The 13,727-nt window shown below is 41.3% G+C and overlaps 1 protein-coding gene across 1 annotated transcript in view; it reads right to left on the bottom strand.

The window, feature by feature from the left end:
• Positions 1 to 3,008: 3,008 nt before the first annotated feature.
• Positions 3,009 to 13,727, bottom strand: part of PRKCD (protein kinase C delta) — a 67,772-nt gene continuing 57,053 nt past the window's right edge. Inside the window, exons 11-19 of the mRNA XM_050904682.1 lie at positions 13,312 to 13,408; positions 11,692 to 11,822; positions 10,834 to 11,007; positions 10,178 to 10,269; positions 8,514 to 8,576; positions 6,182 to 6,320; positions 5,234 to 5,422; positions 4,854 to 4,982; positions 3,009 to 3,550 (exon numbers count right to left, since the gene is read on the bottom strand). Coding sequence (XP_050760639.1) covers positions 3,392 to 3,550; positions 4,854 to 4,982; positions 5,234 to 5,422; positions 6,182 to 6,320; positions 8,514 to 8,576; positions 10,178 to 10,269; positions 10,834 to 11,007; positions 11,692 to 11,822; positions 13,312 to 13,408 — 1,173 coding nt within the window. The 3' untranslated portion in view covers positions 3,009 to 3,391. The remainder of the gene's footprint in view (positions 3,551 to 4,853; positions 4,983 to 5,233; positions 5,423 to 6,181; positions 6,321 to 8,513; positions 8,577 to 10,177; positions 10,270 to 10,833; positions 11,008 to 11,691; positions 11,823 to 13,311; positions 13,409 to 13,727) is intronic.

Below are 13,727 nucleotides of genomic sequence, written 5' to 3'. Positions count from 1 at the left end.
TCTAGCTGGCGAGAGCAAGTGCAGACAATGAATGTAGCTTTGAAGTGAGTGATCGGTTCTCCCTGGGGCATAACCGCCTTTCTGGAAAGGCACTGTTAAGAATTGCAGATTATTGTCACTGTCTAAAAGCTGCGTACGTGCCCCCGTCCTGACAGAACCGTTGCTGACAGGGGAGGTGAAAACCCTCGTCCTGACCTTGTATATTTGTACCCATGTTTATTTTACTGCCTTCTGACTGTTAATGCACTTGCTAGCTCAGATGCGGTCTCTCAAATGGGATTAAACTGTCTTTTCTTACAGTGTTGGCCGTCGTCGTACTCTTTCAGACACATGTAGTCATTTGACCAAGTAATAAAGATCGAATGCTACAACGTGTGCTGATGTGTGTTTCTTTCCGTGCCCATTGACAGTAGCTGAAGTGCCAGGTGAGTGTTCCTGCAGGTCAGCAGGTTTCCACAGCTTGCCGAAGCGTAGGAATTGCAGCTTGGTTAAGAGAGCTTATACATAAGCGTCAGAATTAAGTTAATTTACCCCATTGGTTGCTTTGCTCTGACAAATAATTATAATTTAAGTAACAAACTCAGTTACTGAGGAAGAAGTTGGAAGAATTGATTAAATAAATACACGTCAAGATTTGCACGCAATGGAGGAGAAAGGTAAGACTATTACTTTTACCTGATCATTGGTGTTTTAAGATCTGATCCACACTCTCAAAGCTACATGGCGCTTTTGTTGTCTTCCAAATTGTCATGGGCTGCTGCTTTATTGAGGAAGCTGAAAACCAGCAGGAAAGTGCTGCCTTCTAGTACAAATTTGCATGTGGCACTAAATTTGCAGGGGTACTTGTCATTCTGAAGGATAAGGACAAAATTAATTACTACTTTGCGGTTTAGAATTATGTACTCAAATTTTCATGTCTTGTTGATCACTGTATGCTCTTGGGCGGTAACCACTTGTGTCTTCTCTCCTAGGTGGAAGGAGTGTTTTTAACTCCACTGTGTATTTATGTTTGCGTGGGAGGTAATTTTGTTTGGTTTGGAGCTTTTAGGCTGCTTTCTGGACAAAATTCTTCAATACCTCCGTCTCCCCGTAGTGCGAGGGTGGCCCAGACCGCGGTGCTTGAGCAAACCCATCCGTTTGCTGTCCGCCAGGCAGCCCTCGGGCACAGCAGTTCCGCGGAGATCCCCGAAGCTGTACGACCGGCGGAGCTTTCGTTTCTGGTTGCTGTGATGAGCTAAGGCCTGTGGCAGGGCGCTTCCCGCTCAGGTGGCACAGTTAACATAACGCCCATGGCTAAACAGTACGGCGCTGCTGCTGAGGAGGAATATAGTAACTGCTCCGCAGAGGAAAGACGTCTCTGCCCCAGGCGTTGCAAGTGCAGTCAGGCTGTCAGAAGGTGCGCTGGTGGCAGCAGGAGATGCTCCAGGTAAGCCAGTCAAATGCCCGCTGGAAGAGTTGCTGTGTGAAGACCAGGGTCCCTCCTGAGCAGGTTTGGCACCCGTTACTCCAGAGTGAAGCAGGTAAGTGTAGTGAGCAAACATTCCCACAAGCAGCAACTACTAGTTCTTGTAATTCATTACAGCTTCTTGCTGTGCAAATGCCAGTGCTGCTGGCAACCACATTTGTAACTCTCTGCTTGGGTACAAGCATCCAGCACTCACCTTTGAAAGCAGAATAACCTTCTAGTGAAAAATGGCAAAGCAGAAATGACTTAGCAGGTTATGGGAAGGGGAAAAAACCAAGTTTGTTGCTCTCCCTGGCAGCAGTTTGCAGCGTAGGGTTTGTTCCCCCTCTGAGGGGGTTTGCGTAAGTGCGTGCGGTTGGTAACGAGGCAAGCCCCATCTGTTTGGAAATACCAACGGCGTTCTGACTGTTCCAGCCTCAATCTACTGTACGCTTAGATGACATCCAAGCCTTGCTGGCATTACTTGAATTACAACAATAAGCTAGAGCTGTTCTTTAGAATTAAAACAAAGGCAGCACTGTATTTTTTTGAGTCTCTACAAAGTCTTATTGGGGAGGTGAGGCGGGGTGGGTGGGTGATGGCTTTCTCTTGCTCTTTCAGCAGGGTTAACAGTCTGAAACTACCCAGGAGCTACAGGGTGCTCCTAAGAGGTCTGTAGCCTTGTATAACTGTTGAACATACTGATACTCACCAGTATATTATTTTTTTCCACCTGCTCAGTGGTTGAGAAAATTCAATTGTTTGCAATAGTGTTACAAGATATAGAAAGCTTCTAAGAAGCAAGGGACCTTGCTTCATTCCGTATTTTACGAGCTGACTGCAAGGGGAAGAGTTTTGGAAACAGCTTTGCAGTAATTCCATTAGTTTTTCATTCTCGTTAATGGTTAAAAATCAGAATTCAGAAGTAGGGATTGCAACAAAGCAGGATGTAGTTTTGTGCCCTTTTTGCAGCAAGTAGAAGGAGCCACAGCTGCTGAATTAAAAACAAGCAAATAAAACTGGAAGAAGGATTTTGTGCTTGGCAGTTAAGCAAGGTGCTTCCTCTCCAGCAGACGAGGCGAGTGGCACGAAGGCTCCACAGAGTCGTTACCTGACGCCTTTCTCCCGGTAAGCTGCTGTGATCTTGTGCCATATTTTTATTAATAGGAAGTGGCGCTGAACAGGGGAAGCTGGTGTTCCCAGGCAGTACGCTGTGGCTGCTGCGGGATACTTGGGCCTCGCTGTCTTACGCTCATACTGCCTCAGAATAAATATTCGGCGTGATCAGTGAAGCCTGCCTCTGCTTGGCACTGACTGCTGAGTGAGAGACAGGCTTTATAAAAAAGTAGTAAGCGTGGCACGGAGCTGTTTCCCACCACAGCCAGTGTTCCACTATGAATGTCTGCTTTTGCCTAATTCTTCGTTTTGGTTAATTCTCCTAAAATATTTGTGTTATTTTTGTAAGTGATCAGGGCTTACAAATTACTATTTTTTTTTTTACTGTAGTTTAAAGACAACTGGATTTTAATTGCATATTTCTGGAAAACAATCATAAAGCCATGAATGAAAGTTTAATGTAACTTTCGTTTAATTGAAGACAAATAAAAGAAACAAGGGCTCAAACACTTTTTAAAAAGACATCTTCTGTTCCCCAATGTCTTCTCTCGAGCAAAATATACAGCATATATTATATAACTACATTCAAGTACCAAACAGAATTTACATTTTCCCAAATAGAGAAAATAATGCACATGATTCACATACCTTAAACCCAACCATGCATAAAAGAACACTGCCAATAAATCAGCAGTTGGACATGATTTATCACACTACTGGGTATTATTCTGAAGTATCGACAACATCGTTGGAATGCGTAACACTGAGTGCTTGGGAGGTTTCTGTTTATAACATTTAACCCTGCTTCAAAGTCCGACTCTGTTCAGAGACTTACTTGTCTAAGATCTGTTCAAATTTAGGGTTAATAAAAGAAAATCCATCAAATGCAGACTGATCCATGGACTCGATCAGGTTTTTGTCGCTGTAAGACAATTTTGGCTTCTCACTCAGAAATTCTCTGTCAAAGTTGTTGTAGTCGCTTGCTGACTTCTGTGTTAAACAGAGAGGGAAGATAGTTTGAGACAAACTTTGTACTTTCTTCCAGACCAAACTGCTTAAATACAAAAGGTTAGGAAGTTATTTCTTGAGCTCCCTCCCTGCTCCCCTGCCTTTAGAGAAAAATCTCTTTTTTGCCTACTTTAACAACACTGTAAGATTACAACTGGGCAATTGCTTGTTGTTAGTTGAAAACAAATAGCACCAGGTCACTTTGGAGAACCACCACCTGGATTTGTGATAACATTTCACAGAATTACCCAAAGATTCTCTATTGGCAAAAGCAATGCAGCACACGCTTACATTTAAGCCCAACATTTCTTGCCATTAACCAAAATTTTTAAAGTCCTGAAAGCATTTTATGGTCTGTACTTGTTCAGAGAAAAAAGCGATGCCCTATTGCAGCTGCTTTGTGTCTGGATAAAATGTTTGTGCATGTTTCATAAAAATTCATGTTACTGAAGACCATGTTTTACACTCTGAACCTCCCAAGGTTACTGTTTGTAGGATCCGCACATTTCCAGAGTGCGTTTCTATGGGAACATGCAACATGAAGCCTTCTGTTCTTGAACGGGACAACTCTGCTCCATCAAGTACGTAAGTACATTTTAAAGAGGCTGTGTTACCTCCAGATCATTTTATCTGTACCAGGAACAGGGTGGAGGAAAACTGGTTTGGATTTTTAACCAGGTGAGATGAAGCAGCAGCATCCCACAGTGGTACAGACTATAAGTAACATACGGTCTGTTCTTTAGATGTTTTTTCAGGTAACATCAGGCATGTACATTACAAATAGTTCTAAGTTCAGTAGTGTAGAGAATGCATCTTTTTGCCCACTCGGAGACTCTCAGATGAGTTTGAAACAGCACATGTTTAATGCTTGTACAGAATGCCTGCAGGCAGCTACTAGCTGAGTAGCCTCAAGTTATTGGTCCTTCTCCCACGTGGCATTACAGAAGAAAAACGCAAGAAACTATCAACATTTCTAACATCAAGGAGAATGGATATCAGAACTATTAATTGATTTTCCTGAAGATTATATTAGTAAAGAAGCTCCTTGAGAGAGTATAGGAAGACAGTTTTAATAGGAAGACTTCAGTGCAGTCAGAGGAATGTAGCGCACCTTTTAATAACTGAACCATCCAAGAACAATGCCATTTGAGATATGTAACTATCCGATTTATAAAATGTGAGGAGAAACTTGCAGTAGGATAGTTTGAGCAAGTTAGAGAAATCACCCCTTACCCCTAGGCTGACATTTGCAGTACTGCTACAGAACAAAGAATAACCCACGTACCACTTTCGGCCTGAAAGGAGGGTCCACTTCCCTCTTCTCTAGCGCCGTCCAGTTGATGGTTTTGAAGAAAGGATGGTCTCTGATATTCCCAGTGACCCCAAGTCGTCTTGTTGGATCCCTTTCAAATAGCTGCAAGAGAAGATAACCCAGTAAAGCCTTACGTCTGCTCAAAAGGCAGGTGGCAGTGGAAGAATAATGGGTATGCTGCTAGAAGAACAAAAGTTGCTAACAGTAAACAGACCATTAGTAATTAATCTGACCTGGCTTTCCCTTTGTAAAAGTAATTTGCTTGCTCATAAACAGTTCCTTTTAAAAGCCTAGATTTGTCCCTCCCTGGACAAATACAGTACTGTGACTCACTCGCTGATCATCAGTCCTACCTTTTCTAATATATCTTTTGATTCCTTGGTAATCCAGCGTGGGTAGTGAGGGGTGTCCACTCGGATTGACTCAAACAATTCATCTTCGTCATCCCCATGGAAAGGGGATTGTCCAATAAGCATCTCATACAGCAGGACCCCAAATGACCACCAGTCCACAGAGAACGTGTACCGCAAACCTTGCAGGATCTTGTTCCACAGAAGAAATGCAGAGGAAGAAATACAAGTAATTAGTAAAAGGCAGCAACATATACCAAAAAACAGAAGAGGGATTTTAAGAGAGAATCTTTAGGGTATTTAGGGGGAAAAAAAATCCAGCTATCTGACAAGTGGTTGACACTGATGCTCATCTGTAGTCGTATCCTTGGCTGCTGTTTGTGGAAATGTGGACAGCTCAGTGGACGGGTCTTTGCTCTCATTCAGAAATTTTCTCCATTAACTTTAAATAACCATGTACTTGGAAAACATCTCTAGTTTCTTTACAGGATGAAGGGAGAAGCAAGTAGCAATGACAAGTAGATTACTACCAAACAGACCTTGACATCATTTACAGCTTTAAAAGCTAACTACCTTATTTGGACTACCTTGCCAATCAGATGAAAACCCAGCTATAACACAGGGAATTTAACTTCGTGAGATTCCCCTTAGAAGCTGCTTTTGCCTTGAATTTTGGTTGTTTGCATGGGCACAAGGGAAAACTAGTTGTTCAAAACCTGAACATTTTAACATTACAAAACCATGTTTTTTTAAACTTGCAGCTATAGAACATTTACAAATCTCAAGTACCTTCTACAGAGAACTCAGATTTAATGTTTTTTTTTTTTCTGTCCTAGACTTTTATGTTTCTGAACTATTTATTAGTCTACAAAGGGATGATTAATCACAACGGCCATTCTAACATCAGTGTACTAAATCCATCCCTGCAGTATGTGGCAGTGGCATACTCACCTCAGGAGCGATGTAGTCTGGGGTCCCGCAGAAGGTGCTTGCCTTGTTCTCGCCAACAACATTTTCTTTGCACATTCCAAAATCAGCTATTTTGATGTGGCCTTCTTTATCAAGCATCACATTGTCCAGTTTTAGGTCTCTGCAAAAAGTGTTTAAAAAACAAAAAAAAAAGTTATGTTTTAAGGACAAGTGAGTCATTTTTGTATTCAGATGCATGCAGTTTCTTCACTGATAAACACCTACCCTACATCACACAATGAGGCTTTTCAAGAAAATAATCATCAATCAACACAATACATACAAAATAGTACTTTTGTACTTTGAAGGCAGTAGGGAGAAGGGAGGAATTCTCTCTTGTCAGAGTAAATAAGAAGCTGAGGTGTATATATAGTGTGTGACCTTATAATCCTCAACATTTGCTTACAGTTCCAAAAGCACACCCAGTGCTTTTGTTCCTTCTGGAAGGAGGCGTGAGTTAATGCCCCACCAGCTCACATAGCAGTGCTGCACCAACTCCATAGCTCAAAAGAAGGATTGTTGGATTCTTGGAGCCTTTGGCAGGAGCGTGAATGTTTGAAGCCTGCCCAACTTTTAATACTACCTGTGACTTGTTCCTAGTTACAGCACAAGGGCGTTCATGTGTTGTGGCCACGGTCTGTGAAGTGTCCTATTCATGTCTCTCTCCAGAATAACACTATTCAATCAAGTAAGAGCTTTTTAACAGCAGTTTCCAAAAGCTACATTCCCTCCCTTTGGCTGTGATGCATTTTTTGTCCATCTGGCTGCAAAAGCACATACCAAGGAAGGCAGGCTGAAGAGAAACTGCACAGCCCTTCTGCTTACCAAGAAAGACTTGAATAGAGCAGATAATTTTACATGAGAACAGGGCAGTCTTCTCTCCTCGGTAACTTAAGTTCCCAGTATCAGCTACTTACACTGCTCAGGCGGTGAGCTGCAGCTCGAACCAAGAGTCCCTGATCTAACGCAACGCACCATAACTCCTTCCATGTTTGGACATCAGCTGCTGTTCACCTGAGTAAACTGAATATATTTGAGATGGGGAATACTCATGGTAACTTAGGGCACTGCACTTACCTAGCTACAACAAGTTCTAAAATCTTTTGTATGGATGTGCACTTAGATGCAATGCCTACCTAAACTGCTCCAGTCAAGTTCTGTGATTATACCGGTAAACATCCTGTGTGAGATGCGGGGAAAAAAGTACCTTTGGTTTTGCTGGTGTCTTGTTGGGAAATTGTACTGTTGCGCTGAAAATATTTCATACTAGGAAATCCCCCTCCAGGAACATTCTAATTTAATGTAGGGAAATTTAACAGCAAGCCTAAAAATGCTCTAGAAAATCTGGGATCGAAGGATTTCGTGCCAATGACAATATATCCTGGAGCCTGTACAAAAACCCGCAGGAGGCAGTGGGAATGCAGTTGGGTACATTAAGTACCTTCCTGGGTTATGGCTGTCTTCTCTGAGAGGCAGACAGGCTTGTAAGAATCCTCCTCCTTCACCAAGGAGGATTCCTCTAATGTTCATCCTCTTTACAAACACTTTTTGTGAAATACTAGTTTTGAACTTCAGAAAAATTGCTTTAAAGGATGGATGCTCCAACAGATGTTTCCTGTTTTTATAAAGGGAGATGGACAATACCAGATGTTTGGGGCACATTTACCTAAGTTACCTTGTGTAACTTGCTCTTAAGCATGCAGCCGTTGTTACCCTTCGTACCTGTGTGTTAACAGAGGTAAGAGCTACCTGAGCAAGTAGTTACCGAACAGTGCTTTAGAGCTGGGGGTGGGGTGAAAAGGCTGGAGAAAGGAAATTGAGAGAAAAACTACATTAAAAAAAAACCCACCAAACTTCTGCTCTCTTGTAGCATGGGTATTATTTACAGTAGGAAGCAGCTGATCAGGATCTGGCCCCTGATGTTTCAACCTGGTGAGGCAGAAGCATCAATACTGTGGTTTCATATGGAAGGCAAAAGCAGATGACTTTCACCTCAGTGATTTTCACAAGGCGGGTAGGAATTGATAGCCTCAAGGACCCTCTCCCTTCCCTCCAAGCTAAATAGACTCATGATTTGAAGGCAGTGTTTAACTGAAACAAAAGCGCTTTTGTGTAACATAAATAACATTCCATCATTCTGGTTGCCAAGGAAAAGACACACAGATACAGATTCATCTCAGGCATGTTAATGCCCTTGGAATTACATCAGATCGCTGACAGACAGCTTTTACTGGTTACATCAATCAGTAATTCAAAGATGCATGAAGTGCTAAGACAATTCACAGGTCCCACACTGCAGCTAGTTGGTACTCACCTATAAATAATGCCTTTCCTGTGAAGAAACTGTAGCCCACATAAAATTTCAGCTCCATAAAACCTGAAAAGACCAAAACATCTTTTCATCTGTCTTGCTCAGTTAAAACATAGTCAATGCAGCTGGCCAAAAGAGCTGCCGTATGCGTCTCTTCATGGAGTGAGAAGTACTGTACTCTTCTTTAAATACTAATGTACCTGTATTTATACAGCCGGATGCTGTAATCTGCAAGTTAATCCCTTCACCACACATCTGTAGTATCTCATGCCAAACAGCAGAGGGGCCACGACAGCAACTTGCCTTAATGCTGCACTCCACGTCCATTAGGGAACACTGTCCCTTTGCTACTCTTTAATAGTCTTTGCGTGTTTTTAGTGATATGCACATGCCTTTTGAAAGACAACTAGTGGGAGCTCAGTACTCACAGGATTGCTTTAGGAGGGACTGGGCACTAATGGCTAAATCAGAAATGGACCTCACCTATCTCCCTCTGTGCCTGCCCACTTGCAGCAGACAGACTGAGAAGTAGCATCGCTTCAGGGGGCATTCTCCTCAAAAAAGGAGGTGATAATCTAGAGGATATGAAGGAAAATGCTAAAAGAATGCTTCCCCCTGCTCCCAAAAGCTTTTCTTTTTTTTTTTTTTTTAACTGAACAAACACAAAACTATTTCCATTTCTGTATAGCAGAATGCATGTTGACCCAAAACTTCAGAAACAGGTACACAGGATGCCAGGAGAGGCTGCCAGATGCACAGATGTTTGCTGGAATACAGGTAAGCTGGAGGGGCTTTTCTGCAGGTTTTTGCTGGGGAGAGTGGGAAGGGAGCTCGCCCTGACCTATAAAGCTGGCTGCTACCAGCCACTATTTATGCCAGACCCCTTGATCTGATCCCATCCAGTCAGTGTTCCTTAGTACAGTGCGCAGTAACAGAAGTAATTTTCCAGTCTAGTTATACAATAGCACTGGTGCTTACAGGTAGATGCACGACCCTGCGCTGTTACTTTTAAGGTCTTGCATGCACCCATTCAATGGTACAATTAAAACCCTCATGCTTTTGGGTGAGAGAGGTAGAAACTGACCTAAAACTAAAAAGTTATGATAGGTAAAGTAACAATAATACAACATTTTTTCATCTTTTAAGTCTTCAGCTCTAGTGATCTTTAAGCCATAGGTAACTGACCCAACTGCACTTGCTAAACAAAGTACTTACCCATTTTATTAGTATCTTGTGGAATGTGCACGTTATCCTTCTGTACTATCATGTCAACTTAGCAATACTAGGAAGTAATGTAAGTGTTGGTTTTTTTTTTTTCTCATGCTGTCTTCCAATTTTTCCATTCAAATGCTGTCCTAAGGGACACTGAAGCTGCACGTTTTGCTTTTCATTGCTGGCTCATGGTGCAGTTTACTTAGCATCTCTAGGTACAAGCATCCCATAAAGTAAAACATCACAGTGCTATGTAAATTAAGAAAACCTAACTCCACACATCATTAAGTGAGCTTCTTCATGGTATTAAACCAGTGCCTAGAAATACCTTTTCAATCATCAGCCACTGAAACTTGAGTAAAAGACTGCAGGCAAGCGGTGCAGAACTAGAAGCAGTAAAACCACAGAGACTAAAATCATTCGTGGAGATAAGGACTGAAGGGTTGTGGACTTACGTTGCTCTGTAGAGATCAAAACGCCCCTTGTCTTGTATGTGGAACATCAAGTCTCCCCCATTCAGGAACTCCATAACAAAGAACAGATGATCCTGTTTGCAAATAACCAGAGAATGGAAAAATTACTGATGCTGCTGCAACCACCTATGAAGTCGTGATGTGGCTGCTGGGGACCAAGCACCCACTTTTGTCCTCTCCCGAAGTATTTCTCTATTTCATGCACCCCTAAGAGTGTATGAGGCTCCTACAGATTTGAGTAGCCTGGTCTTGTATTGTAAAGCTAAATAGCTGATCTTGTATTCTGTGGGTTTCTAGACTTAATAAAAATATACATTTAAATAGAATTACTGACTTCTACCTGTGACAGTCATCTTTTTTCCCCTCACTGAGGGTAAAGCTAAGATCAAGGATTTTAATTAAACTGCCTCTTATTCCAGATTGCATAGATGTTTTTCTGATCCCATTCTGTTCTCTTCAACGTATGTGTGGTCATACTCATATTTACTTTCCACAAGGCCTGTGAACTACTGCACAGAGCACAAGAAAAGGAAATTTAATTCTCACATCACTAAGTTACTTTCAGTTGACTGCTGGTAACAGCATCCATTAAAAGGCTACATCTGTTGCGTTGCTGTCGGCATTGGGCTTTTTCTTACCTTTGTCTGAAACGTGCAGTAAAGATGTGTGAGAAATGGATTTTCCCATGCAAGTGCAAGGACGCGCTTTTCCACCATGGTACATTCCACATCATCATCAATTAGCACCACATCTTTTTTCAGAGCTTTGATAGCAAAGAATTCATTCTTCCCTTTCAGCTCAGCAAGCAGAACCTATAAAAAAAATAAAAGATGCGATTATAGCACATGTAGGAAAGACTGTTGCTGATGGTATCAGTAAGGGAAAGTCAAAGGTGTTTATAGCAGGTGCAACGACAATTAAAAAACCATTTAAATGGGAAAGATGAGTGAGCTTTGGGAAGGTGAAGCTGCTGGGCATAGAGATGAGGAGATGGGGCTCAAGGACCACGTAACACAGGGACAGCAGCTTCCAGGGCAGTTTTTCTGTCAATGTCTTGTGAGTGTATACACAGAAGACATTTAGCCTGTTCCTTCATTACAGCTGTAGTTTCTCAGACAACAGGAGACAGAATCCGTGGAGGTCATGCTGCTCTCCCACATCTCCCCCTGCCATTGCACTGGAGCATTATGAGGCTGTTTCTATACAGAGTGTACGAACGTAAAATATCCTTTTCCACTGTGGTGCATAAAGGGCAATTCCTCTGCCTCAATACTAAATAACTGAAAAACTGTTGTGCATTATGAATCACTTTTGAGTTTAGACAAGATTCAGGCGATGGATTTCTAGTGTCTTTGACAAAGATGGCTATATTCAATTCTGTTAAAAGATTATCTACCCAAGTGGCTCTAAGACCTTTCTGGTTAATGGAAACAGCCTCTCACATTGCAGAGATCAAGCAAGGCAGTCACCTTAAGCTCTATAAGTTTGTTACATACCTTTCCAAAACTTCCTTTCCCTAGTACTTTATGGAAGACAAAGCTGTCTATGTTGAATTTTCTCCTGCTTGCAATTCGCGACGCTGTCTTGGCTGTGCTTCCCTCCCAGAGTTTATCGTACTCGCTGTTATCTGCTAATTGAAACAGGGAGTTTAAAGTTCGATATATGCAGAAATACTGCATGACTCAGATCCCCCGCTAGGAATTCCGTACTGACGTGCTCTTTCAGTGCATCTGCTGCTGGAATACTGGCGAATCTAAACATAAGAGTCAACTCCTGCAGTTTATAACAAAGTTTAAATTACTCAAGCATACTTGATAGTGTTGGATTTGAATTGAATCTGTGATTGTTTCTGATGCTGGGTTTAAGCAATACTTAGGCATTATAAAAATCAAAGGCCCTAGCTTTCCCCTATGACTAAGATACAGAGCATAATTTGGAGAAAAAAGGTACTTTACAAGGACTGCTTGTAAACAAATTATTTATCTTCTGTTAGCAGAACAGGATAGTCCCTCAGCCTAAGCAGACAGGCCATAAAAAGATCTGATTTATGCCCAGTGCTGGCCAAGAAGCATGATCATATGGGTTAATCCTGATTATATCCTAAAATTAATAACTGTACTTTTTGTTGACCTCCGCTGCATAGCTCTGCTGGATCACTAACAATACACTGACGATAATCATGAGATGATACCACGTATGCCCCATGAGCTGCCCAGCATCTGCAATAACCCAGGGAGGAATCACAGAGGCTGCACCCTGACTTAGTATTAAACCAAACCACTTTTGCAAAAGTTTTTTTTTCCTCTGTTCTGGCAAACCAGAACAAGTGTGGTAAGTAATATCAAAATAATTTTCTTACCAGGCATTTGAACAGAGTTAGTTCCATGTATGGATGAATATATAAAATCCTGTACCACTCCAAAACCACCCATTATCTCTTACTGAGCCTGGTGATTTCCATCTGGAAGAAGTTACTTCTACTGTTGGGAGTTATTTTTGCATAAATTATCTTAGGTTAGCAGTTACAAAAATAAGGCTTATACAATACTAGAACTGTTTAGCAATAGTGAAAAAAAAAAAAACTAAAAAAAATCCCAAACACAAAACCTTACTCTGAGCCTGTAGAGATAGATTCCAGGTACTACTAAACCTATTTCAGCCATTTAATCTCGAGTAGTAGTTTGGCTACTTACATCCTGAAATACATAGCACTTGTCACTCGTTTCTAATGGTTTGTGAACAAATCAAGATAATTAACAATGTGCATGACATTTCAGTTACAGGAGGGAGGGAAGCGTGTTGTACACGCGTGTCTGGTTAGCGAGGCACCCTCCAGTTCCATCATGGGGAACTGCGCTGCAGTGAGTAAAGCAAGCATTTTGCAGAAAGGTGGGTATGCTCATGGACTGAAAACTACAGGTATTTGTCAAAAGTTATGTAAGCATTTTTTGTGGCTGGGAGAAAGTAAAAAGAAATAGATGCTTTTTTTTTTTTTAACAGTGCTTATAAAAAAAATAATTGTCTAACATAAGGCAAGAATGAATAACTACTTAAATTGTAGGTTTGTGTAGTCTGGTATGTAAATGGCTAAATTAAAACAGTGTAGCTTTTCTCACCTGTTGTATCTCCTCCTGGAGCTCTAGGTTTCTTATCAAAATCTTGATAAATACCAACACTTTCTACAGATCCAGAATCGGACCTTCGTGTAGATTTCTGAGGAGGAGGGGAACATTTGAAATTATATTTGCACTATTACTTTAGAAATACTTATAACAATAGCGGTTAAATGTAACATGATGACAGTATACACTTTTCTTTTTGATTATTAACTCCTAGTATGTATCTTTTCTCAAGAAGTCTGGTTCATAGACTATTTAGCCACATTCTTTACAGCTTCCGATCAGCCAATTGCTTTCCTTCCTTCACTGCAAGAAAATAAGTCATTGAAATTCCTGAACCATCTATGTTGTGGTGTTCGTTGCAAAATTATTAAAGATATAATGGTTTGAATCCACAGTAGGAAGAATTTAAA

This window comes from Gymnogyps californianus, chromosome 13, assembly GCF_018139145.2.
Source record: "Gymnogyps californianus isolate 813 chromosome 13, ASM1813914v2, whole genome shotgun sequence".
Lineage (NCBI taxonomy): Eukaryota > Metazoa > Chordata > Aves > Accipitriformes > Cathartidae > Gymnogyps > Gymnogyps californianus.
The sequence above is the reverse complement of the archived record's forward strand: the minus strand, read 5'-3'. Positions and strand labels throughout refer to the sequence as shown.